At 41.3% G+C, this 25,116-nt stretch overlaps 1 protein-coding gene across 8 annotated transcripts in view; it reads right to left on the reverse strand.

Moving 5' to 3' along the window:
* Positions 1-2,822, reverse strand: part of DLG1 (discs large MAGUK scaffold protein 1) — a 268,993-nt gene extending 266,171 nt beyond the window's left edge. For 4 of the 8 annotated variants that reach the window (XM_049628367.1, XM_049628366.1, XM_049628364.1 and 1 more), the window contains exons 1-3: positions 1,875-2,114; positions 1,361-1,410; positions 529-660 (exon numbers count right to left, since the gene is read on the reverse strand). In XM_049628367.1, coding sequence (XP_049484324.1) covers positions 529-660; positions 1,361-1,379 — 151 coding nt within the window. In that variant the 5' untranslated portion in view covers positions 1,380-1,410; positions 1,875-2,114. Of the gene's footprint in view, positions 1-528; positions 661-1,360; positions 1,411-1,745; positions 2,115-2,723 lie in introns of those variants that run through there. The other 4 variants (XM_049628368.1, XM_049628365.1, XM_049628362.1 and 1 more) reach the window with 3 other exon arrangements.
* Positions 2,823-25,116: the final 22,294 nt, after the last annotated feature.

Below are 25,116 nucleotides of genomic sequence, written 5' to 3' on the forward strand. Positions count from 1 at the left end.
AATTTAAGTTAGTTATGAATAATATTGTTTTAATGTTCTTGTCGATAAAATATTAGACAAAATAGCAAAATCACCTCTAAGATAATTTTCCAGATCTAAAATTCTGACTCCATGAATGCCAAGTTTTAACAGAGGTCCATATTAAGGAGATGTCCTCAAACATTTTGAGGGACTCCAGAGAAACAGAAGTCAAATATAGAAACAAGCTAACAATTAAGTTATTCACTCTTGTCTTTTTGGGTCCTGAAACATTCTTGCAACTTCTCCATCTTTTATTAGTTAATGCTAGGATATTACACACTGTCGCCAAAGATCACTGAAATAATCATAATGAAAGTTTTTTCAGTTATCAGGTATTTTTTGAAAGGATATTGGCCTATCAGACATACAACTCACTGGATGTTCAAGTTACTGAATTCCTTACAGAGAACCGAGTAAATCACTCTGTTAAGTTTAAAATAAATGAATTCAGAGGAGCATTAAGTCTAGTTGACACATAATGGTCACAAATAAAGTTTTAATTCCCACCTATTAAAGCCTGAAAGAGGTTGCTCTGAAATATGTTAATAACCCGTTCTATGGAACTTCTGAGCTGTCGGTCTTCAGTTTGGCTTAGTTTTGAACGATATTCTTCCAAAAGGTGCAATGCTCTCTGGGTGTCTGAGAAGAAAAGCAGAGTCTGATTAAAATTACACATATACAAGCATTACACACTATTTATGCAAATAATCTGTGAGACATCTAAACACTTCCCCAAATCCTCTAGGTCAATCAATGCTACTATGTTCACACACACATACATTCCCTGAAATAATCAAAACATTTTAAACATATGTCACAGAGAAAGGAGGAAGGTGAGCAGTTTGTAATAAATGTGGGCTAGCAGTCTACCACAATAATCTACCACAATAAAAGACTGATCAAATATTGGTTAACATGGCTTCAAGTGATCTGATATGCAAAAGCAATTATCGATCTATAATTTGTCATGATAATCCAAATCTTAAATGTTTCAAAACACTAGTTCTTAACCAGGATCCCACGTTTATTCACAAATCAGTGTTTAGTAAGAATGGTAAAGTAAAATACTAAAACACCAATGCAGAGTTTTTGGAAAGACATTTCAGAGAAAACAAAATTAACTGCCTCTCTAGTCACTAAAGAGATGTCAAAAAAGAAAGTTTGAAAAATATTTAGGTGGTTCTCCCTTCTAAGGATATGAGGCTTAGATTCCCTAAGTACTGAGGCTAGGACGATGCTGTCTCACCGGAGCTGAACATTTTTAAAGCACAGCAATCACAAAACATACACACAGAAAAGCAAGTGACACTCGCAGGAGAGTTCTGAAATAAATTCTCACCTTGCTTCCGGACCGGCATTTTTCTCCAGTATCAGGAAGAGGGCACACACCTTTGAAAACATAAAACAGAACGGAGACAACTAAAGCAAAGAACAGAGTCGTAGTTAAACTAGCATTTCCCCCGAATCTCAAGTCGAAAAACTCCCAGCCCTGTATGAAAAGGCCACCTGGCGAAGTTTTCCCAAGTGAAAGAAAAAGCCTCAAAACCCAGCAGTGTCAGTGAATCTAGAAAGCTTTTACCTAAGGGTGGGTACCCCGGCAAATTAAGAGCAGACAGAGAAGCCTGCTTCCAAATTCTCCTCGAAAGCTGCTCCCTCTCCAAAGGGTACTAAACGCCTAAACGTGAGGCCACCCCTCCCCCGGCTTAAGTATGCATATTCCCCACCTGCTCCTGGAGGGTGCAGAGGCGCTCCGACCCTTGGCCCCTAAGCCTGCAGCGACAGTAAGAGCGCTCCGACACGGGACCAGCTGGGCTGATCACCCCACTCTGCTCTGGCCCCCTCCTCTCGCTTGCCTTTCTCCTGGCTCGCTTCCTCCGGGCTACTCCAGCGGGGGCCGGACAGGGCTGCGGCCGCTCTCCGCGACGCCCTCACGCCCCACATGCACACCTCGGCGGGCCCCCACACCTGCGGCGCCACCACAAAGTTCCTGCAAGCCGCGAGCGCTGGGAGCTGGGGTGCGCTCCGGCCTGAGTCGGGGCGGCTCCCCCGCCCTTCCCCGCTCCACGTCCCCCCGCCCCGCCCGGGGCTCGAGGAGCTGAGCTGAGGGGGGTGAGGGAACGGGGGAGGAGCTCCCCTCGGCGGCCGCACCCCCACCGCCCCTTCTTCCTCTTCCTCCGCCGCCGCCGCGGCCGCCTCGGTCGCCGCGGCCCGCTCGCCCGCTCGCCCTCTCCCTTCCTAGCCGCCCCACCCCCGGAACCTCGCCTCCTTCCGCGCCCCCAACCGCTCTCCCCCCAAACTTTCCGCCAAGATGGCGGCCCCGGAGCTGGACTGCCGCGCCCCCACGTGACCGCTTTCCCGGCGCTCTCAGCCAATGGGAAGTGAGGAGGCGGCTGGCGCCGAGCCCCGGGCTCTCAGCGCTGCTACCTTTGGGTTGGTAGGGGGAGGAGGGCCAGGAGGGGGCTGGGGAACGGGAAAGGGGACCCGGGAAACATCGCAAGTGAACCTCCTCGCTTAAAGGAGCGGCCACTGAAGTGGCTCTGAAGACAAAGGAGTTGACACACAGATTCTACAGGTGGTCCTTGGTGGCCCTGGAGGAGCCCGCCTTTACCTCGCCCTAGCCCACCGGTGTGTCCCGCGGTTCAGAGCGAGGAGCGCGCCAGGCCCGGAAGGGTCGGGGTGTCAGAAGAGAGACGTGACCTCACCTACACCAGATCCAAGACACACATTCCGAGACACCCTTTAACCTCACTAAACACGTGCCGGTTTCAACTCCAAGGCAGGAGAGAGTGCCTGGCGCCCCCGGGGGTGGATCCCCAACAGGGAAAAGCGGTCTCGGGGAGGAGTCCACTGCACCACCCACATTAGGGGCGGGGGCGGGCGGAGCCTGGAAGGGGGAAGGGGAGGGGTTTGTGTGGGGTTGGGGGTGCGATCTCTGCACTGTCTTCCACTTTGTACTGGGGCTTTTTTATTATTTGCCCTTAAGTAAAAGTTTTTTGGGGCGTGAGGGGTTGAATTAAAGAAGGGCACATAAAACAGGGAGATAAAGAGTTTGATGATTTTACTAGAGGGTTTTTAAGTCTAAGTGATTAATTCTAAGCGTGAATGTATTTAAGGGTGGAAAGAAAACATTTGTTCCGTCTTTCACTTGCTCATTCATTCACTCCTCCTTGCCTGTGCTCCCCAGCCCAGTCATCAGTCTCAGGTTATTACTCCAGCTCTGGAGGCCCCTTTAAGAACTCACCTGTAGCTACCTCCTCCGAAACCGAGCCGCCCTCAGCGCCCTTAGCGCCCTTAGCGCGCAAAGCTGGATTAAGTTTTGACTGCAACTCTGAGCGAGACCTCGGGCCGGCCAGGACCCGGCTCTGGGTCTGAGCTACCCAGGTTGTAGAAGGAGAACTGCCAAATGTCACCGTCCGGGTCTTTGAGCCTCTTCTAGATAACGGGGAGCTCCCTCCTCCGAGGTCCAGAGAGAATTTGCCCAAAGTCACCCAGAGTTAGTAACAAAACGGGAAACACGAAGATCGAAGATCGTCTTTCAGGGAAGATTGCTCTTCCCAGCAAACCTGACAGACTTTCACGGACACCAAATCCTTGGGCTAATTAATAAAAGGGAAGTCCTGGAAACTTTGTACTGTAACCATAAAAGTTACTCAGAGGTATGCTAACCACTGGGTTTCACTTTGGGATTGCACCTTGGAATTCTAACTTCAGAGAACCCAACGACTTTAGAGCTCATCTTGACCCACTCTCTCAGTTTAGGATTAAGAAACTGAGGTTCAGAGAAGGGAAGCAACTTGCCTAAGGACGTATAGGCTTATCGGTGACAACAGCCCTGGAATTAGTTCTCCTAGCTCCTGTACAGGGCTCTTTCCACTGTGATTTTGGACAACTTGACAGTGGTATGTTGGTATATTGGCTGCAGACCTCTACGCTCTCCTGGATCAAGCATCTTGGGAACTTGAGCAACAGTTTAGAGCAACATTTCATAGAAGAAATAGGATGAGAAAGTGAAAAGAAGCTCCTAAAAGCAAGAGCTTAGAGAGATTTTTAAAATAGTGAAATGGGAAGGTTTTTAATAGTGAAAATGGCTGATGGCATGCATGCTATTATTAAGACTTCTTTGATCAACTGTGAATGGAATCATTCCACTTAAGGAAGCATTCAAAGAATGGAATCTCTTCAGAATTCAGGAGGAAGGAGGGATTTCACCCTCACCCTTAATATCATTCATTATTCATATATGTTCACTTGCTAGGCAATGAGGATAGAAATAGTTAAGATCCAAGCCCTGCTCTCAAGGAACCACAGCCTAATAACAAATGGATGAAGGCCAGTGAAGCTTTTCCCAAGGGCCACTGTAAAACCAAAAGCAAAATTTGGGTAAGTTTTCAATGTCATCCTAGTCTTCTGCTAAAAAGAAAGAGGAGGGGGAGGAAGAAGCAGGTGACAAGAGGGCATGAAGCTTTCCTTCTTATCATCCTCTAGCTCTGTTGGTTGTCAGCAGTGTCTAAAAGCAGAAATGAAGCTAGCATCTATTCCATCCTTCGATAGACAAGTCCACGCCTAGAATGAGAGGCTTTTATTCTTTCTTCCTCATTCCTCCTTTCTATTCGTCTGTATTGGTTATCTATAGCTGCATAACAAATCCCTCAAAGCTTAGTAGGTTAGTAGCTTAAAACATAGTAGTTTAGTAACTTAAACAGCAATAAACATTATCTCACAGTTTCCGCAGGTAAGGAATTCAGGGTTACCTGGCTTAGGGTCTCAAGAGATCACAGTCAGGATGTCTACCAGAGCCAGTCATCTAAAGGTTTAGCTGGGAGTAAGGGAGGCTCTTCCAACATGACTCATTCAGATGAGTCAATGCTGACTATTGGTAGAAGGCCTCCTTTTTTCACCATGAAGATCTTTCTGTAGGGCTGCTTGAGTGTCTTTATGACATGGTGGCAGACTTCCTCCAGAGCAGGTGATCCAAGAGGGCAAGGCATCAGCCACAACATCTTTCATGACCTAATTTCAGAAGTAACACTCCATCATTTCAACAGTATCCTATTGTTTACTTAGGTCAGCCTCAAGAGTATGAATACCAGGATCTAAGAATCAGTAGGCACCATCTTGGAATCTGGCTACCACATCATCACAACATACAAAACAATAACATCTGGATTTCTGCAAACAACTTTTATTTCCTTGAAGTCTTCCTTTATGCAGGTAGCAGCCACCATTGAATAGGATTCAATATCGCATCTGATTGCTTTCCAATTTCCTCATTAAAAAAATTTTTTTTAATATATAAACTTTCCAGCTCCATGTTAACTTTCCTTTCAAATAACTTAAAAGACCTAAGAGTCAAAGGATCGCAGGGAAAAGCTCAAAGCTTGAATTCTTCTATTGAGTTTTCAGAGAGTTGATCTCAAAGAACATTGTCTCTCAGTTCTAAACTTTCCCTCCCCTACTATCCTTCTACCCAAGCCACCCTTATAGCTTCACATCTCGGTCTTTGTTCTTTCCCCTGTTTAGGTCTGAAGCCTAATCTCTGTGAAGGTGCTCAGGTCCTGCCAGACCCTACTGCATCATTTTCTCCACTCTGGCAGAGTGGCAGTATACTGTCTGTGCCAAGGCAATCACTAAAAGGAAAGAATTTGATGCTGTCAAAAATGCTTATGCCAGCTTAGGCTGCAAAAAGAATAGTGCCAAGAATGATGAGAGTAACCATGCTAGCCAGATCTCCACAAATTGCTCAGGGGGCATTTCCTGGCAGCCAACTTTAGGAAGGGTCTACTTAAACTAGCATCTGGAAAGAAGAGAGTAACCAGAATAATCAGGGATATGAAGCCTTAACCCCGGGGGAACAATTGTAGAATCTAGGGTCATTTCTTCAAGAAAAGAGATATCTGGGGAGCTTGACTTCAATCTTCAAACAGGCTTATTCTGGGTATCTGGGGGACAGAAGTGAAGTTACAGGGACACAGGAAGTTCTTTTTTTTTTTTTTTTAACCATGATTTGTCAGAATTGTCCAAAATTCCAAAGAGCTGCCCAAGGTGGTGAGAGTTATCCATTAATCACAGGCTGATGAAACCAGCAAGGCTTCCTTGTCAGAGAGATGTAGATACCCAACACAGAAAATTGGGCTAAGGGACCTCTGAGATCACAATTCTAAGCATTTGAAGCTTTAGTCTCTGCTGTGGTATTACTGCCATTTTATCTATATCAAGAATTGATTCTATCCAGTTTAAGTGGCACAGAGACTGATCTCCTTTTGCATAGATAATTCTTATCGGAATAAAAGGTACAGGTTGAAACCAATTCCCTTTAAAATGTGGACAGTCACCCATCTCCATGACAATTAGTCACTGAACTCATGCTTCTAAATGTATAATCCACTTCAAATTGCTATGTTACAGTGTAATGGGTTCCTAAGTGGGTGTAGGACAAATAACTGCCTCCCATTTAAAACTGGTATACTTTTATACTGGTGTAACCCTTTGTATCAGGTTCAAAGACAGATTTAACACATTGCAGTCTCACAGCAACCTATGAGATAAACTTAATGGCTATGATTTCCCAATTTGCAGAGGAAGACACTCAAGAAGAAAGAAAGAATCCAGTTTAGACCACTACAGCTAGCTGGTAATGGAGCTGGGACTGAACATTAGCTCATTGTTTTTCTCATTAGACTATGTTTCCTTTTCTCTACTTGACTCCTTTCTTAAAAAAACAAACAAACTACCCCCCCACACACTGTGTGTGTGTGTGTGTGTGGGTGTGTGTGTGAGAGAGAGAGAGAGAGAGAGAGAGACAGAAAGGCAGAAAGACAGTAAGAGAAAGAAGAGAGACAGTGAGAAAATTTCTGGTAAAATAAAGCACACATAATAGGCTAGTCTTTTATCTATTTATCATATATTTGAATGCCTTTAACAGCCGAGACAATTTTGATGGAAATAGGAATGTTGCCTCTGACCACAAGGAAATAAATATCCACACCCTAGTTATATGTTATGACTAAATGAGTTGGTTGTTTTTCTCTTTTTACATGCAAAGGTATTTATTTAAACCACTTTAACTTCCTCCTCTCCTTCCTTTACCCTGACAAGTACCCTTGAGTATGAATGAGAGGTTTTGCAACTGCAGGGGACATCCAACCTGGAAGGGCCCTCAGACACTATCTAGTGCCGTCCCCTCATTTGACAGACGTGCGAAGTAAGCTCCAGAAGAGCTCCCAGACAGTATCAACACACAATTATCAGAGGACTTTTTAGTGACAGCAGCACACTACCAGTGTTTCAGGAATAATCAGTCTTCCTCTTGGCAGGGAGAGGGAATGGGAATTAGTAATCTTTTCTCAAGATACATTTCTAAGTTTAACCAAATTTGCCACTATGCTTTTGAAGAACTTGGGGTATTGACAGAACAGTGGGGTCCCATATTGAAATCCTTAGGATTAATACCCAAATCTCCTTACATGAGACAGCCTCCTCACCCCACTCCCTGCCAAGAGGATTACCAGTGTCTATTCAAGGAAGGCTCTGGGTAGGGCCCCTTGGCCAGATTATCCTTTCATAGGCAGAGAACACAAATTTGGAAACTTAATTGGAATTTGAAGAAACACTATTAGAATTTTAGAAAGTCATTTTTATTCCATTTTTGAGATGTGGCTTGGCTAATAGAATTCTGATAAACAAAAGAAGCCAAAAGATTCTTTATATTTGGACATGAATTAAGTCCAGTGACCAATCTCCTGTAGCACAGAAAACTCCCACAGTTTTCCAAAAGTTTTCTGTGCCAGTTTTTCATTTTTGGGAAATGACACTCGCTAGAGCTGTAATTTTCCTGTTCCTCATGTTGTGTAACCCTGAATTCTTTATTATTCCCTTATTTTAAGCTCACCAGAAGAGTAAAGACAAAGAATCATTTAAATCTTACTTTCTATTTAAATTTTCTTTAAATTCCAAAAGATCATTTTATCAACTGAGACTAATTATTTGTAATCAAATTATTCTCTACCTTTTACAGATAAATTGGGCTACAGTTGAGGAAACTTCCAAATATGCTTTTTAAAGGTCCTGCAAAGTGGCGCCAGGGTGGCTCAGTAGGTTGAGTGTCCTACTCTTTATTTCAGCTCACATCATGATCCCAGGTCATGGGATCGAGCCCGTGTTGTGCTCTGCACTGAGCATGAAACCTGCTTAAGATTCTCTCTCTCTTCCTCTGCCCCTTTCCCCCCAACTCTCCTCTCTGTAAAATTTTAAAAAATTATTTAAAAAATCCTGCAGTGGGGCACCTGGCTCAGTCAGCTAAGTGTCCGATTTCGGCTCAGGTCATGATCTCGCAGTTTGTGGGTTCAAGCCCTGCGTCGGGCTCTGTGCTGACAGCTCAGAGCCTGGAGCCTGCTTCAGATTCTGTGTGTGTCTCTCTCTCTGCCCCTTCCCCACTCACTCTCTCTCTCTCTCTCTCTCTCTCTCCTTCAAAAATAAACATTTAAAAAAAATCCTGCAAAAATCCCCCCAGTTGGATATCATTTCAAATTATAAATTACCATATGAATAAATAAAGTAAAACCCAAGACCGGGGGGAGACAACAAAATAATAACTACTAGAACAAAAATAAAAAGGGGAGGCACTACCAATTGCTAATGAAGATGAATAAAGTAATTTAAGAATAAGGGAAGAACAGGGGCGCCTGGGTGGCGCAGTCGGTTAAGAGTCCGACTTCAGCCAGGTCACGATCTCACGGTCCGTGAGTTCGAGCCCTGCGTCAGGCTCTGGGCTGATGGCTCGGAGCCTGGAGCCTGCTTCCCATTCTGTGTCTCCCTCTCTCTCTGCCCCTCCCCAGTTCATGCTCTGTCTCTCTCTGTCCCAAAAATAAATAAAAAACGTTGAAAAAAAAATTTTTTAAAGAATAAGGGAGGAACAAATATTTAATAAGAAATTGTGCCATAATAATTTAGAGAAGCTTTGATGCAAAGGAGCAGAATAAAGCTATGTCTCCCTTCTTTCTTCCCCTCAGGAAATCACTCCCAAAATATTAGAATAAGAAACTTGTTCCTCCATCTTCAATGAAAATAAGAGTGCTTAGTAACCCCAACAAGACTGAAAGTAGTTGGATAATTGGTCAAATTCAAGTGCCTGAGTTGGGAGTTTAAATAACCCCCCCACACACACACACAAAAGGTACAAAAAAAAAAAAAAAACCCATAACAGCCAAGTAGGGAGAAAAAAATGTGGTGTGTGTGTGTGTGTGTATGTGTGTGTGTATAATGTTAACATGTTCATGATGAATGTAAGATTGTCTCTTCTATTTATCCTCTGTACTTCATGAATATTTGAAATATTTCTTAATTAAAAATTTAAATCTAAAAAATAAAAAAATCATGTACTTTTGTCTTGGTGAACCCAAAGGGAGTTAAAGAAATATAAGCTCCAGATGCCACTGATGATGAGGTACCTCTAGAAATGGCAGGGCAGGAGCTGAAAACAGAGAATAGTTAAATACCCATATAAAGAGAAGTTAGATGCTAGGTTCCCACACATTCAGGTAGGCAACCACCTTTCTCTTCTTTTTCAAAAGACAAGAGCTTTATTTGCTGGAGAAAATGAGAGGCTTTAGGTCTGGGGACACCAGACATAGAGAAAGATGGTGGTTATAGCACTAAAACAAAAGACTAAGGGAAATCTGCATATTGAACACAGTTTTCCTCATAAGCCCCATTCCCAGGAGCTATAGCTGGGCAGATATCCTCCAGACAGAAAAACTGAATTGCCAACATAAAGAAGATAATACATGCTTATAGTTGGAAGGGTCACAACAAAAGTTAGGGTGAGCCATCAGGAAAATGCAAATCAAAAGCGTGCACACACACACACACACACAAAATGAGCCCTAACTTCACACTCACTAGGATAGCTATAATCAAAAAGACATATCTGTTAACACATACCTATTGTTATAACAAGGATGTGGAGTAATCAGAACTCTCATACATTGCTGGTGGGAATGTAAAATGGTGTAGCCATTTTGGAAAAGTCTGGCAGTTTCTCAAATGGTTAAACATAGTTACCATATGACATAACAATTCCACTCCTAGGTATGTATCAAAGAAAATTAAAAACATATGTCCACACGAGACTTGTATACAAATGTTCATAGCAGCAGTATCCAGAAAAGCCAAAAAGTGAAAACAACCTAAAAGCCCACAAACTGCTGAATGGATTAATGAAATGTGATATATCCATACAATGAATTATTATTCAGCAATAAAAAGAAATGATGTATTGATATATGCTACAAAATGAATAATATTTGAAAATATTATGTTGAGTGAAAGAAGCCAGTTAAAACAAGGACCACATGTTATATGTTTCTATTTATATGAAATGTCCAGAATAGGCAAATCTATAGATTAGTGGTTGTCTAGGATTGAGGGACAATAAGAGGGGAGTGGTTGGTAGTGGAAGGCTAAGGCATGAGAAGTGTTTAATTTTTTTTATTTTTAATTTTTTGAGGTTAATGGAAATGTCTTAAAATTGATTGTGGTGATGGATGCACAACTCTGTCAATATACCAAAAAGCCACTGAATTGTATACTTTATATGGGTGAATTGTATGGTATGCGAATTATATTTCAGTAAAGCTGTTTTCCAAATAGTCCGGTTGGCTACCTTATTGCCTTCAAGAATGCTGACCAGTCAACAAAACCCTTCCATGTACACAGAACTTCCATCATCTCAGCTTTCAACTGCAGGAGTCAACAGTTGGGGAATGCCTCCATCATCAGAGATGGAGACCAAAAAATAAACAAACCAGGAGGGAAAAAAACTAAAGGAAACAAGAATTCAGAGTCAATGCAAGGAAGAGAGAAAAAAACAAGAAATTATAATTAATATCTTCAGAAAAGACCTTAAATGCATGAAGTAAAGATTATAAAAAGAAAGAAAAGAGTTCTTTGAAATTAAAACGTTGAAAACAAAACAAAAATTCAATAAAAGGTTAGAGGACAAAGTCACAGACATTTCCAGAAAGAAAGAGAATACAGGAAAATGAGAGGCTTGATAAACAAGGGACATCAAATAATAGGTATTCCAGAAGAGAGAGCAGGGGAGGAAATTAAGTAAATAATACAAGAAGTTAACAAAATGAGGGGAGGAAGTTAAGCAAATCATACAAAAAAAAAATTTATCAGAACTGAAAGACAAGTGTCTACAAATCAAAAAATGTCTCCTGAGCACCAGCAATAATGAACATAAAGATACCCACACCAAAACACATCATTGTGATATTTTGGAACACTCAGAATGCAATGTAGATCCTAAATGCTTCCAGAGAGAGAGAAAACAGTCCATGTGGGAAGAATCAGAAATAAGAATGGCATCAGAATTCTCAATAACGTCGGAAGTTAGACGACAGTAAAACAATGAATTTAAAATTCTAACGAAAAATTACTTTTCCTGAGGATAGTATGTCTAACCAGATTACCAATCTGAGTAAAATTTGAAAAAAAATGTTTCTTCAATGTCTCAAAAAAAATGACCTTCCATGCATCATACATGCTGTTTTAGGAGGCTTCTAGATGAATGTACTTTAGTAAAACGAAGGCATAAAGCAAAAAAGAAGAAGACATGGGATCCAAGAAACAGAATCCAACATGGAATAGGTGAAGGGGAATACCCAGGATGTTGGTTTAAGGCAATTTCAGGACTATAGTTTCTTCACGGAACTTTGAGGAAGTGTACAGGTTGGAAGGTTGGAGGACCTTAGGATCAACGTATTCAAGATAGAAATTGAATTGGTAAACTAGGTGATAGTTTTGATCATATGGAAAATGTATCAAGAGGAGTTTTTCAGAGCTGTTGGAGGGTGTGGGAAAAGTTGAGATATTGAAAGAAAATTAAACAAATGGAAACATCTTTTCACTCCGGAAAATAATTGTATAAGAGAGAAAATATAATCACCATACATGGCTCAAAAGTGCACTATTTTTATAGCTCTACTAATGAAAACAATATAGTAAAATGATTCGACAACAACAAAATGAGAATTGTGATAGGCTGAGAATCAGTAAAGTGATAGTTTCACATAGATAATAGAACATTTCAATTGATGAACAGAAGTTTCAGTCTCCTATATGATTTAGTAATATAGAAGTAAATTCCGGAAGAAACAGCTAAAAGAGCTAAAGGTTTTTCTCCAGAGTGAGATGGGAGCAGTGGGGAGGGGAGGAGAAGGCAAGGAGCTATTTTTGTATTATTACTGTAAGGCTTTAGCACTCTTTGACCTTTAAAAAACTATTTGCATGCAGTAATGGGATTAATGATCAAGATTATTTAAACTGTATATAAAGAGAAGTCAAATGATGCACATTGGACTTCTGTGCCACATTGACTTCTTAAGCAGAATTCCGTTGCTAAATGTAAACGTGAAGAATCTAGAAACTCCAATTGCAGCTGCCATCTGCTGTTGTCACTGCTGTGGCAGCCATCCTTCCTGAAGAATGAGACTGCTAGAGGAAGTGGCCATCACAGGGCCTGAATGACAAGAGCGCAGAATCTCCCTTTCTAGGGCTAATGTTCTCTCTAGGAGGGTTTAAACATGGCTTTGCTTATTGACAATTGTAAAATCACTTCTTACAACGTTTCCAACTTCATATGTGTGTAAATCTCTAAATTTCCTAGAAACAAACAGAAGATCCTTAGAGAGTGAAGATGTCATTTCTTCCCGCCTAAATTATAAAAAGCTCCAAGTAAAATCACTTATTAGCATCCAGTATTAAAACATTAGTATGCCTTAGTTCATATTCTGATGCTTTCTTTAAGATTATATATTTTAAATAAATATACAATTTTTGTATTATGTAACTAATATCTGTTTATGGCTAAAAAATAAAACATCAGTTTTATTTCAGTTGAGAAGCATGTATACTTGATGTAAAATTTGTCCTTCATTCCTATTTTTGTCCCGCCTCTCTAACTTCAGCTCTCTAGGAATGGATTTCAATAGCTTGAGTAATCACTTTGCATGCCACTGCATTTTGAGATTTCAAGAAGAACGGAGATGAGAAAGCAGTTCAAGAAATTGAGTGCTATAGGGGCACCTGGGTAGCTCAGTCGGTTAGGCGTCTGACTTCAGCTCAGGTCATGATCTCATTGTGAGTTTGAGCCCCACATCCAGCTCTGTGCTGACAGCTCAGAGCCTGGAGCCTGCTTCGGATTCTGTGTGTGTGTGTGTGTCTCTCTCTCTGCTCCTCCCCCACTCAAGCTCTATCTGTCTTTCTCTCTCTCGAAAATAAACATTGAAAAAAATTTTTTAAAAAAGAAAGAAATTGAGTGCTATATATGATGAAAGTGAATATACACACAGATACTGGCTAGACTATATATTATGACCATACATCTCTGGCCCACAACCTCTGCAGCAACCAGTCTGGGAAGCCAAATGACAGTCTCTGCAGCAATTGGTCTAGAATGATCAGGACTTGGTCAATGACTGCCTGCTTTCCTCTTTTTGCCCTTGCTTCTAACTCAAAGACAACCAAATATGATCCCTAAGTCAGTATAAAATGTCCTACTTTGGGGTATCCTATTTTCAGTTTTCTCTTGTCCACAGCCTCCAATTAAAGTATAGCTGAAGATTTCCTTTTATTTGCTAGGAAGTTTTTCCACTCCTCTGCCTACCTTTGAGTCCTTACCAAACACAGGTGATGGTAGCTGACTCCCAAGCTATACAGCAAGCTCTGAATAAATAGCCACTGTTCTCATTTAGGTGGTCATCATTTGTTTCTGCAGTGACATGAAAAAGTTCCCAAAGGAGGAAAAATGACATCAGAATATAGATCTCAGAATAGAAGCTTCATTCATCAGGTTCAACTAATATGTATTATGCTAGTATGAACAAGGCACTAAAGTGAATTGTAGTTCACTGGAACAGATTTGTTTGAAAAGGACCTTACATAGCTGAAGGCTTGAGAGTTGGAAATTCAAATCTTGAGTCATTGTTTATGGTCTGAAGCAGGCAAACTTTTTACTTCAAACTTCCCAAAGTGCCTTCATTAAACATGAATGAAGAGAAGCCCTCAGCAATTAATATAATGGGGGAAAACGAATTACTAACAATAATGTTTTTCAGGCTAGTATTATTTTTAAAAAATCTCTTAGTATTCCTGAAGGCTTGTAACACTATTGTTAGAGTTGCTTTTTTAATTATATAAATAATTACTTGTCTAAGGATGATTGTTCCCCCCGCCCTACTGAAGAATTATGTTCAGTTTACTAACGCAGACCACAAAGTTTTTCATTAATAAAGTTGGCAAACAAAAGCATCTGAAAACAACCAGGGAATGATATTATAGTAAGTTTTACGGAAGATGACATTTTCATTAGTGCTGCTAATGAACTATGCTTAATCCTTTTGAGAGCTGTGATTTATTAAAAGAATTAGAAGTTTGAAAAAACGCCAAAAGAATTCCACTCATTCATTTTGAATATGCCTACAGTATTTGCAATAGAAAAATTAGTGACTATTCCCTAAAGTCGTCATAGCTTTTAAACACAGCATCATTCTGGGTACTGCCATCAGGAAAGCATTGCACCATTGCTCATTAGAAAGATAATGTCATCGTAATAGCTTTACTCTGAGGCATAAGCCAAGTTAAATGAGGCACCAGGAAAAGAAAGGCAAAAGTTTGTTTGGTGAATCATTCTTGTTCTACAGTTTAGTGACTACATTGAGTCAGAAAGAAAAGCAACTTGTGGCTTAATCTGAAGGATCTTCCAAGGAAATGCTGCAAGAGTACACAATTCTTATAATTGGTCTCTAGGCTTCATTATCTCTGTTCAAGTTGTCTGTTCACACTTAACTTTGCAAGTTAAGTTAACTTTGCAAGTTAAGTGTGAACAAACCAAGAGAGAATAAAAACTCAAGCATAGCATAGCATTTAGGAAGATCTCCTTAGACCAGTTCTTTGGATTCCCTTTTTCACATTGTGACATTATACTGGAAACTTGGGTGTGACTGTTGCTGTTCTGGTCCAAAAGTGCCAGGAAGTTCAGATGGGGTCGAGGTCAAGTTCAGGCTAGGTTGACTCAGGTTAGCCTATTCACATGTCCTTTTTCAGGCTGGGATCACTTGAGGAACACAGGTTACTGGGGATCAGTAGAGCTGTTCTCCAAAGCCTCATCAGTTGGCTGGTCAGCAAAATTATACTGTATGTTGGATTTGGGCTCTAAGCACAGAATCTCACTGAGTGTCTTATAAATTCAGTTATGGTGAAGAGTCTGTGCAGAAGTGAGCAAGGGAGACTCCTACTCAGAGAGAGGTCCTACCCCAGAATCCTCCATACTCCAGGAGGAAATTGCCTTAAAAGTCTTAACTCTGGTCTTCTTAAAGGTAAAATATTGCTTTCCAGAGAAATGGTTAGGCCAAGGATTTATACTAAAGGATAACAGACTTTAGACAGTCTAGACCTACTACTAGCAATAGGATAATTGCCAGAGTCCTTCTGCTCCAAGGAAACCCTTCTGTCCAAAGGGCTCAGTACATGATGCTCTTGGGATGGTGTCAAATAGTGCCCTTGGTGGCTCTAGAAGGAGGCTGGGTCTCTGGAGGCTCTGGAAGTTGGTTAATGTATCAAGCTCAGTTGTCAGTGAAAATGTCACTCACCTTCAAGTAGAAAATGTGAAAGCATTAGGAACAAGAAAGCTGTAATTCTTTAATCAGGTCAATTCGGTTCAGGCAATATTTAATACCACCTACTGTATTTTGGGCAATGTGACCACAGAGGTGAATATAACCCAGTTCTTGCCCTCAAGGAGCTTATGGTTAAGTGGAGAAAGTCAATACAGATAACTTGAGTATAATGTGATATATGATAAGAAAGCAAATCCTGGGCTGAGCCTTGAAGGATAACTTAGCCAAAGGAAGCAAGGTGGAACAAGTTTCCAGTCTGGGAAGAGGAGGAAGAAAGGCAGCAATGAGGCCTTGGGAAATCAGAGGCAAGCTAGGCACAGTGAGGGTCCTTCCTATTGTTACAGATCTAGCGTTCTATACTTCTCTGTTTTCTGGAAAGACCTATCTGAGTCTCTCCAGTAACATATGATAGCATGATGACCTTCACAATCAGAAGCTGTGTTCGGCCTCTCACTAAAGTCCCCATTGAAGTGTGTACCATGTCCTCATGTGCAGAGAACTGGGATTTATTTAGATTTCACCCTTCCCTCCTTCCTTCCTTCCTTCCTTCCTTCCTTCCTTCCTTCCTTCCTTCCCCATAACCTTTGCATGTCTTTTGACATTTCTCTGTCAATCATATTTCCCTCCCTTTCCTTTGCTTCCTCTTTGAGCTTCTCCAAAATGACCTCATTTTTTAAGGCAAGGAAGTCTGAGCTGAATTTAATCTCTAACATGGCCTCATTTGTAAGAGACCTTGGAGTTCCCAGCATACTTTGCTCCCGGGGTACCTAAGTCCCTTGATATCAGGCTATCTGAGGAGTGACCCCATTAGGCAAGGTGTTAGTTCTAGAAAGACCACCTAATTGAACAGGAGCCTGAAAAGGATGGAAGGCACAGGGAGGGAGAGGGGGAGAGAGAGAAGATGGGGGCACTGAGGGCTGGGATCTTTCTGGATTAGTAGCTGCTCCCTGACACTCCAACTTCTACAGATCCAAGCTGACCTGCTGGGGGATTAGTTTTTAGACTCCAAAGAATAGATTGACACAGTTGCCAAAGTATTCTTGAAAAATTTGACATCTGATAGAATGAATCCTAGCACTACTTTTTCTTTACTAACACTTCTTATAGTTTACATTCTCCGTGAAGAAACAGAAAACAAAAAAGCACTGGGAAAAAGACAAAAATCAAACAAAATCACACAACCCAAAGATAACTACCAACATTTACAGTAGATATTTCTAGTATTTGTCATGCACATATATTTGTATCATACATATATATATATATATATATATATAGTATCATACATATTATTTTGTAGCCTCCTTTTTCTTAAAAAAGTGAACTTACAGTTTTTTCAGGCTCAAAGGGGTTAATGAGTGACCATAACAGGAAATTAAGGATCTGTATGAATGACATTTATTCCTTGGAAAATGGGCACTAAAATTTAATTAATTGGTTAAACATTAAACATTGCAGTATTGGTGTTTCATATAGATGTTTACTCATTTAAGATGATTATTGAACATAAATCATATATCTACACAAATACACACCCTGGTAACCTGGGAATCAGGAGATCTGAATGATCCTGTCAATATCTTGCCCTTGACTCTAAAAGCAACCTTCAGCAAATCAATTCAATATTGCTTTTCTAGATGAAGTCCAAATTCTTTTTTTCTTTTTTTTAAATTTTTTTAATTTATTTTTGAGACAGAGAGAGACAGAGCATGAACGGGGGAGGGTCAGAGAGAGAGGGAGACACAGAATCGGAAGCAGGCTCCAGGCTCTGAGCCATCAGCCCAGAGCCTGACGCGGGGCTCAAACTCACGGACCACGAGATCGTGACCTGAGCTGAAGTCGGACGCTTAACCGACTGAGCCACCCAGGCGCCCCAAGTCCAAACTCTTAAAAATGGTGTATGAGGTCTTAAATTGTCTGGTCTAACCAGCCATATTAAAAATCCCATGCAGTTCCCAGGATTACCATGGTCTCTTGTGCTTGCATGCTATTTAAACATGATTTTTCCCCCTGAAACACTCCTTCCCAAAAGCCTTATTAACTCCTCTTTGCCTTAAAAGTTTTTTCATTGTAGTAAAATACATACAGCACAAAATGTACCATCTTCACCATTTTTAAGTATATGGTTAATTAGTGTTAAGTACATTCACATTGTTGCACAACCAGTCTCAAGAACCCTTTTCATCTTGCAGAACTGCAACTCTTTACCCATCGAACAACACTCCATTCCCTTTTCCCCCCAGCCCCTGGCAACCACCATTCTACTTCCTGTCTCTATGAATTTCACTCCTCTGGATGCCTCTTTTAAGTTGAATCATACAGCATTTGCCTTTTGTGACTGGCTTTTTTCAGTTAATATAATGTTGCTGAGAGTCATTCATATTGTAGCATGTGTCGGGATTTCTTTCCTCTTGAAGGCCAAAAATATTCCATCATATGTATATACCACATTTTATTTATTTATTCATCTGCTGATGAACACTTGGGATGCTTCCACCTTTGGGCTATTGTGAATGCTGCTGCTGTCAACATGGGTATAAAAATATCTCTTGAAGGATGTGGAGAAACGGGAACCCTCTTGCACTGTTGGTGGGAATGCAAATTGGTGCAGCCGCTCTGGAAAGCAGTGTGGAGGTTCCTCAGAAAATTAAAAATAGACCTACCCTATGACCCAGCAATAGCACTGCTAGGAATTTACCCAAGGGATACAGGAGTACTGATGCATAGGGGCACTTGTACCCCAATGTTTATAGCAGCACTCTCAGCAATAGCCAAGATATGGAAAGAGCCTAAATGTCCATCAACTGATGAATGGATAAAGAAATTGTGGTTTATACACAATGGAGTACTACGTGGCAATGAGAAAGAATGAAATATGGCCTTTTGTAGCAACGTGGATGGAACTGGAGAGTGTGATGCTAAGTGAAATAAGCCATACAGAGAAAGACAAATACCGTATGTTTTCACTCTTATGTGGATCCTGAGAAACTTAACAGAAACCCATGGGGGAGGGGAAGAAAAAAAAAAAGAGGTTAGAGTGGGAGAGAACCAAAGCATAAGAGACTGTTGAAAACTGAGAACAAACTGAGGGTTGATGGGGGTGGGAGGGAGGGGAGGGTGAGTGATGGGTATTGAGGAGGGCACCTTTTGGGATGAGCACTGGGTGTTGTATGGAAACCAATTTGACAATAAATTTCATATATTAAAAAAAAATATCTCTTGAATACCATGTTTTCATTTTGGGGGGGTATACAACCAGATGTAGAAGTGTTGGATTATATGATAATTCTAGTTTTGTAGCCTCCTTTTATTTTTTTTATTTTTATTTAAAAAAATGTAATGTTTATTTTGGAAAGAGCGAGACAGAGCATGAGCAGGGGAGGGGCAGAGAGAGAAGGAGACACAGAATCCGAAGCAGGCTCCAGGCTCTGAGCTGTCCTCACAGAGCCCAACGTGGAGCTCAAAGTCACGAGCCACAAGATCATGACCTGAGCCAAAGTCTGACGCTTAACCGACTGAGCCACCCAGGTGCCTCTGTAGCCTCCTTTTAATACTTTGTTTTCTTTTCTTTTTTTTTTTTTTTTTTTTAAATTTTTTTTTAACGTTTATTTATTTTTGAGACAGAGAGAGACAGAGCATGAACGGGGGAGGGTCACAGAGAGAAGGAGACACAGAATCCGAAACAGGCTCCAGGCTCTGAGCTGTCAGCACAGAGCCCGACGCGGGGCTCGAACCCACGGACCGTGAGATCATGACAGCCGAAGTCGGACGCTTAACCGACTGAGCCACCCAGGCGCCCCAATACTTTGTTTTCTTATACTTCTTTCCCCTAGATTAATAATTTCCCAGATTCATAATAAACCACTCTTTCACAGAATGACTTTTATTATTCATATTTTATGAAATAACTATACTTAAATGGTTGCTTCCAATTTTCCATTATTAAAAACAATGCTAGGGGGCGCCTGGGCAGCTCAGTCAGTTAATCCTCTGACTCTTGGTTTGGGCTCAGGTTAATGATCTCATGGTTCTTGAGTTCCAGCACCCTGTCTGACTCTGTGCATAGTGAGCCTGCTTGGGATTCTCTCTCTCTCCCTCTCTTTCTGTCCCTTCCCTCTCTCCCTCTCAAATACATAAACTTAAAACAATTTAAAAAAAAAGAAAATATTATCATTATATCAAAAGTTTTTTCAGAAGTGAAAGGTGTTATATAAGTCATCAGTCATAAGACAAAATGAATAAACATAATGAATGGGGGCATCTTTGTCATAAACAAAATGAATGGGGGCATCTGGGTGGCTTAGTCAGTTGAGCATCAGACTTCTGTTCAGGTCATGATCTCGCCATTCATGAGTTTGAGCCCCGTGTCAGGCTCTATGCTGACAACGCAGAGCCTGCTTGGGATCCTCTGTCTTCCTCTCTCTCTGCTCCTTCCCCGCTTTCTCTCTCTCTCTCTATCAAAAATAAACATTAAAAAAATGAATGACCAGATCTGGCTGCTTACATTTGCAATTAAGTGATATCAATTCCATTTTTAAATGGTCCCTTTTAAGTAAACATGAAAAGTCCCCTCAAGTGTGTATATTACTTTTCACTTACGAGCCACATCCACTAATGTTTCCTTATGGTTAGTTACAATTAGTTATTGTTTTTCCCTGGTTAACACATGAAGAAAGTAAGGCCCAGAGAAGTGACTTGCCTGAGGTCACAAAGCTGATAACCAGTATCTTCTGGTTCCAAGTTCATTGCTTTTCAAATTACAGATGATTCATTTACCAGCCCTTGAGATCTAATCATGAGTAAGGATAGTATAGATTTTTTCTAAGACTTTTTTTTCAAGCTGGAAAGAGGTGGTTATGGTTTAGAGACAGTGACTGAAAGCTGTGATTTAATAGGAAGCCATTTTGTGACCAATACATAGTACAGAAATACAAACAATTTCCCCTTCCCCCTTGAATTGTATGATGCCCTTTGCTGGGCTGGCATAGTGTGGTGTCAAGCATGATGGGCTCTGGGGTTAGCCTGCTTAGATTTGAACCTTGGCTTTACAGTACAAGTTATGTGATTTGAACAAGTGAACCTCTCTGTGCTTCCGTTTCTTTGCCTATACAATGAGCAATAACAGCTCCCTGGATTATTGGGAAGATTAGATGAGGTAATGTGAGTGCCTAGCACATGCTAACTGCCTGCTGCTACATAATGACTCTTACTATTGGTGTTGAGGACCTAGATAGTATGTTCCTCTGTCGTATCATGGAAGGGGCTGGTGCAGAACAAGTTAAGAGGGAAAATAGCCTTCTCTGCTGCCAGCTGATTAAAAAAAGATAATTAAAAGGCTTCTCTAGTAGACTATCACTGGTTTTCAGAAATTTGATTACGAAATGGCCTAGTATAGTTTACGTTGCGTTTATTCTATCTTGTGGTTTGTTGGGCTTCTTGTATCTGTGGGTTTATAGTTTTCATCAAATTTGAAATACGCTAGGCCGTTCTTCTTCCGTGATTTTCTGTCTTCCCTTTCAGGACTCTAATTGCAAATATGTTAAACAGCTTGATCTCGTCTGACAGAGCACTAAGACTTGGTATGATTTTCTCTCTATGTCTTTTATCCTCTACGTGCTTCAGTTTGGCAAGTTTGTATTGCTGTTTTTAAGTTCACTGACCTTTTATTTTGCCATGTCGAATCTGCTATCAATCACATGGAATTATAACCATTTCATTTCAGATTCTGTATTATTCAACTCCACAAAGTACCATTTGATTCTTTATTATATCTTCCATTTCTCTCCTCATGACATTAATTTTCTATCAGATCTTTGGGCCTGTGTATATTAGCTATTTTAAGCTCCTTATCTGTTAATTCTGTCCTCTGCCATTTTCGGACCTGTCTCTATTCAGTGGTTTTTCTCCTTGTTACAGGGTGTATCCTCTGGCGGATGTTGTGTGTCAGGTGGATGCCTGCTCAGCAAGGTGGGGGGGCGCCCCTGGGATCTGACGCAAAGAGAGAAAGAAGGAGGAGGACAAGTGAGGAGGGGCAACACAGGCTTCTGTCTGAGAAAGGTGGAGAACAAAAAGATTCTGCCAGAGCAGAAGCAACCGCGATAGCATCTTTCATTGGTATGGCACTTCGAGGTTCACAAAGCACTTTCGCCTTCATTAGCCTCTGTAACTTACATGACAATTCTTTCCTGGTAATTGGAACGGATACTATTATCACCAGGTTACAAAGGAGAAAACTGAGCTCAGATGTGTTTAAGTGACTTGGCCAGACTCGCACGCTCACAAGCCTAAGAGCCATTGTTAACATTCTCATTGACCTATGGCCTCCTCCATTCAGGTATTTAGAAAAAAAGCTTAGAATCTTTGCCTCAGGAGATTCTGATGCACGCACAAACTTGACAGATCAGAGTTCTTGAACCTGCCTCCATTCCTTTGTTAAATTATTTATGGGAGATTAAGGACATTTGTTACCACTACCGATATCTTTGCTTCTCTCAGAGCATGAAAAACATTGTGTAGTAGATTAGGAGAAGTCTAATGCTTTTTCTCATAAACATGTTGGCATTTATGAGCAGGGAGTCCACTGATGTCTTACGAGGATGCTGGGACATCTACCTCACCTTCAGTCATTCATTAGCCTTGAATCACTACTACATTGCAGCCCTTGTTTTCAACTTTGGAGAATCTTGTCTAAAAATGCCTGAGTGATTTATACCCAGTATAGTATAGATTCCACTAGGATTCATTCCTTTACTCTCTCTTTCCAAGGAATTATACCATTTATTGCTATATATTACAATATCTAGGTCAGTAGTTTGAAAACGTTTTATTTTTAGCAGAAGAATACCTTTTTAAAAAATAAAATCATGGGGTGCCTGGGTGACTCGGTCAGTTAAACATCCAAGTCTCAGTTGTGGCTTAGGTCATGATCTCACGGTTCTGAGTCTGAGCCCCATGTCGGGCTCCATGCTGACAGCACAGAGCCTGCTTGGGATTCTCTCTCTCCCTCTCTCTCTCTGCCCCTCCCCTACTCATGTGCATGCCCATGCGTGCACGCTCTCTCTCTTTCAAAATAAATGAATAAACTTTTAAAAAAATAATAAAATCTTATTTTATTAAGATAAAAGTGGAGCTCTGCCTGAACAGGGTGGGGATGGGAGAGGTAGAGCTGCTGGGGTCCCACCTGCCTGGCAAGCCCCTTAGCTCTCACATGGTAAACCTGAGGCCCCTCTGTTGAACCCCAGAACTCCAGAGAACTGGGGCAAACACTAGCCTCTATAATAAAATTAAAACGTCCATTTATCCTTCCTTTTATCCAAACGATATTTACTGAGTCCCCACTCTGTGTGAGATACTGTGTTAGATCTTGGGGCGGGCGGGGGTAAGGGATGGTGGAGGGAATACAAAGATGGGACACACTTCAAATAGTTCACAATTTAGGAGGAACACATCCACAAAGGACTATAGAACAGGGTAGAAAGGCCAGAGGCCACAACACAGTTTCAGATCAAGGGCCTTGGAAGCCTTTTCCTGATTTGAGGGCACTAGGTACACTTCATAGAACACGACAATAAGGCCAATGGGGTCTTGGTCCTGGTGAAACATACAAGAAAAATTTCAGTGCATGGTAGTTATCTCTGAGAGGAAATATCATGGCCAGTTTCTATTGTACATCATGCTTTTTAAAAAATACTTTTTGGGGCGCCTGGGTGGCTCAGTCGGTTAAGCGTCCGACTTCGGCTCAGGTCACGATCCCGCGGTCCGTGAGTTCGAGCCCCGCGTCGGGCTCTGGGCTGATGGCTCAGAGCCTGGAGCCTGCTTCCGATTCTGTCTCCCTCTCTCTCTGCCCCTCCCCCGTTCATGCTCTGTCTCTCTCTGTCTCAAAAATAAATAAACGTTAAAAAAAATTAAAAAAAATACTTTTCAACTTTCTATACATGTATTACTTTAGCATTCAGAGAAAACCTGAAGAAAAATAAAAGACCATCATTACAAATTGAATGACATGATTTATCTTTTTTTTAAATGATGTTATTTTGAATGTTAAGGAAAAATAGCAAGTGAATTGCTATTTTAAACTTTCCATATACTCTTTCAGTTTGGGTAAGCTTGAAAGGACTAGCAGGCAGGAAAAGTGACTGAAGTGGAACTCCATCTCCAGCATCAGCTGTCACTTGACTTCCCAGCCACAGCAACACCCCCCACTCCATTGCCCCCCACCCCTGGTTCCTCCTGTAAACTCGACACTCCAGGCACACAGGCCGATGTTCCCTGAGCAGTCTCTGTACGTTCTCATTCCACACCTTCATTCATTGTTCCCTCTGCCGGACCGCCCCTTCCCTTCTCTCCACTTGTTAAAATCTTATCCACTTTTCCAAGTCCAGCTTACCTGCCGTCTCCTCTGGGAAACCTGCAATATCTCTGTACCGCTTATGACCTTCCCTTTCAACCCAGTAGACTGATGCTGTCTCCCCTATTGTCATAGGTGTCATTTATTTCTCTGTTGCTGAATTTCTCACAGTCTGCTTTGCAATATGTTTGTGGACATCCCTGTTGCTAGTATTGATCTAAGAACTCTCTGAAGGCATGGATGCTGCCCTTTTCATCACTTTCCCCATATTCTTCAGCAGAGCTTCTGGCACCTGGTAGGTGCTTGATAAATATTGTAGAAAATGAGGAGAAAAAAGCCTGAGGAGCTGAGGCTGAATATAAGAAGAAGAATTCTGAGACTAAAACAAAAAGGGGGATCAAGAAAGCAGGTGGGGGAGGCAGGACAAAACCCTTGCTCAGGTATCTCCTCTTCAAGAAAGAAGTCTTGTTGAGCTCACCTGGGGCCAAGATCTGCTGCCACCTCGTTCTTTGGGTTTCCACAATGCTACTTCTCTTTACCTCAAAAGTGGGGTCAGAATTAGTTAGGGTTATTTTGCTTCAAAGTAACAGAAGCTTAAGCTGCCAATAAAAATATAAAATAAACACTGTGGGGAGAAATTTTATTGGAGGGATACTTGGGAAATTCTTAAAACTTAATAATAAGAAAACAAACACCCCAATTTATAAAGGGCAAATATTGGGGTGCCTGGGTGGCTCAGTCAGTTAAGCGTCCAACTTCGGTTCAGATCACGATCTCACGGTCTGTGAGTTCAAGCCCCGCGTTGGGCTCTGTGCTGACAGCTCAGAGCCTGGAGCCTGCTTCGGATTCTGTGTCTCCCTCTCTCTCTACCCCTCCCCTGCTTGTGCTCTGTCTCTCTCTGTCTCTCAAGGGTGAATAAACGTTAAAAAAAAAAAAATTAAAAATTTTTTTAAAAATAAAAAGGGCAAATATTTGATTAGACATTTCACTAAAGAAGCTGTGTAGATGGCAAATAAGCACATGAAGAGATGCTCAACACCAACAAGCATTAGGAAACTGTAAATTAAA

This window comes from Panthera uncia, chromosome C2 (genome assembly GCF_023721935.1).
Source record: "Panthera uncia isolate 11264 chromosome C2, Puncia_PCG_1.0, whole genome shotgun sequence".
NCBI classification, from domain to species: Eukaryota; Metazoa; Chordata; class Mammalia; order Carnivora; family Felidae; genus Panthera; species Panthera uncia.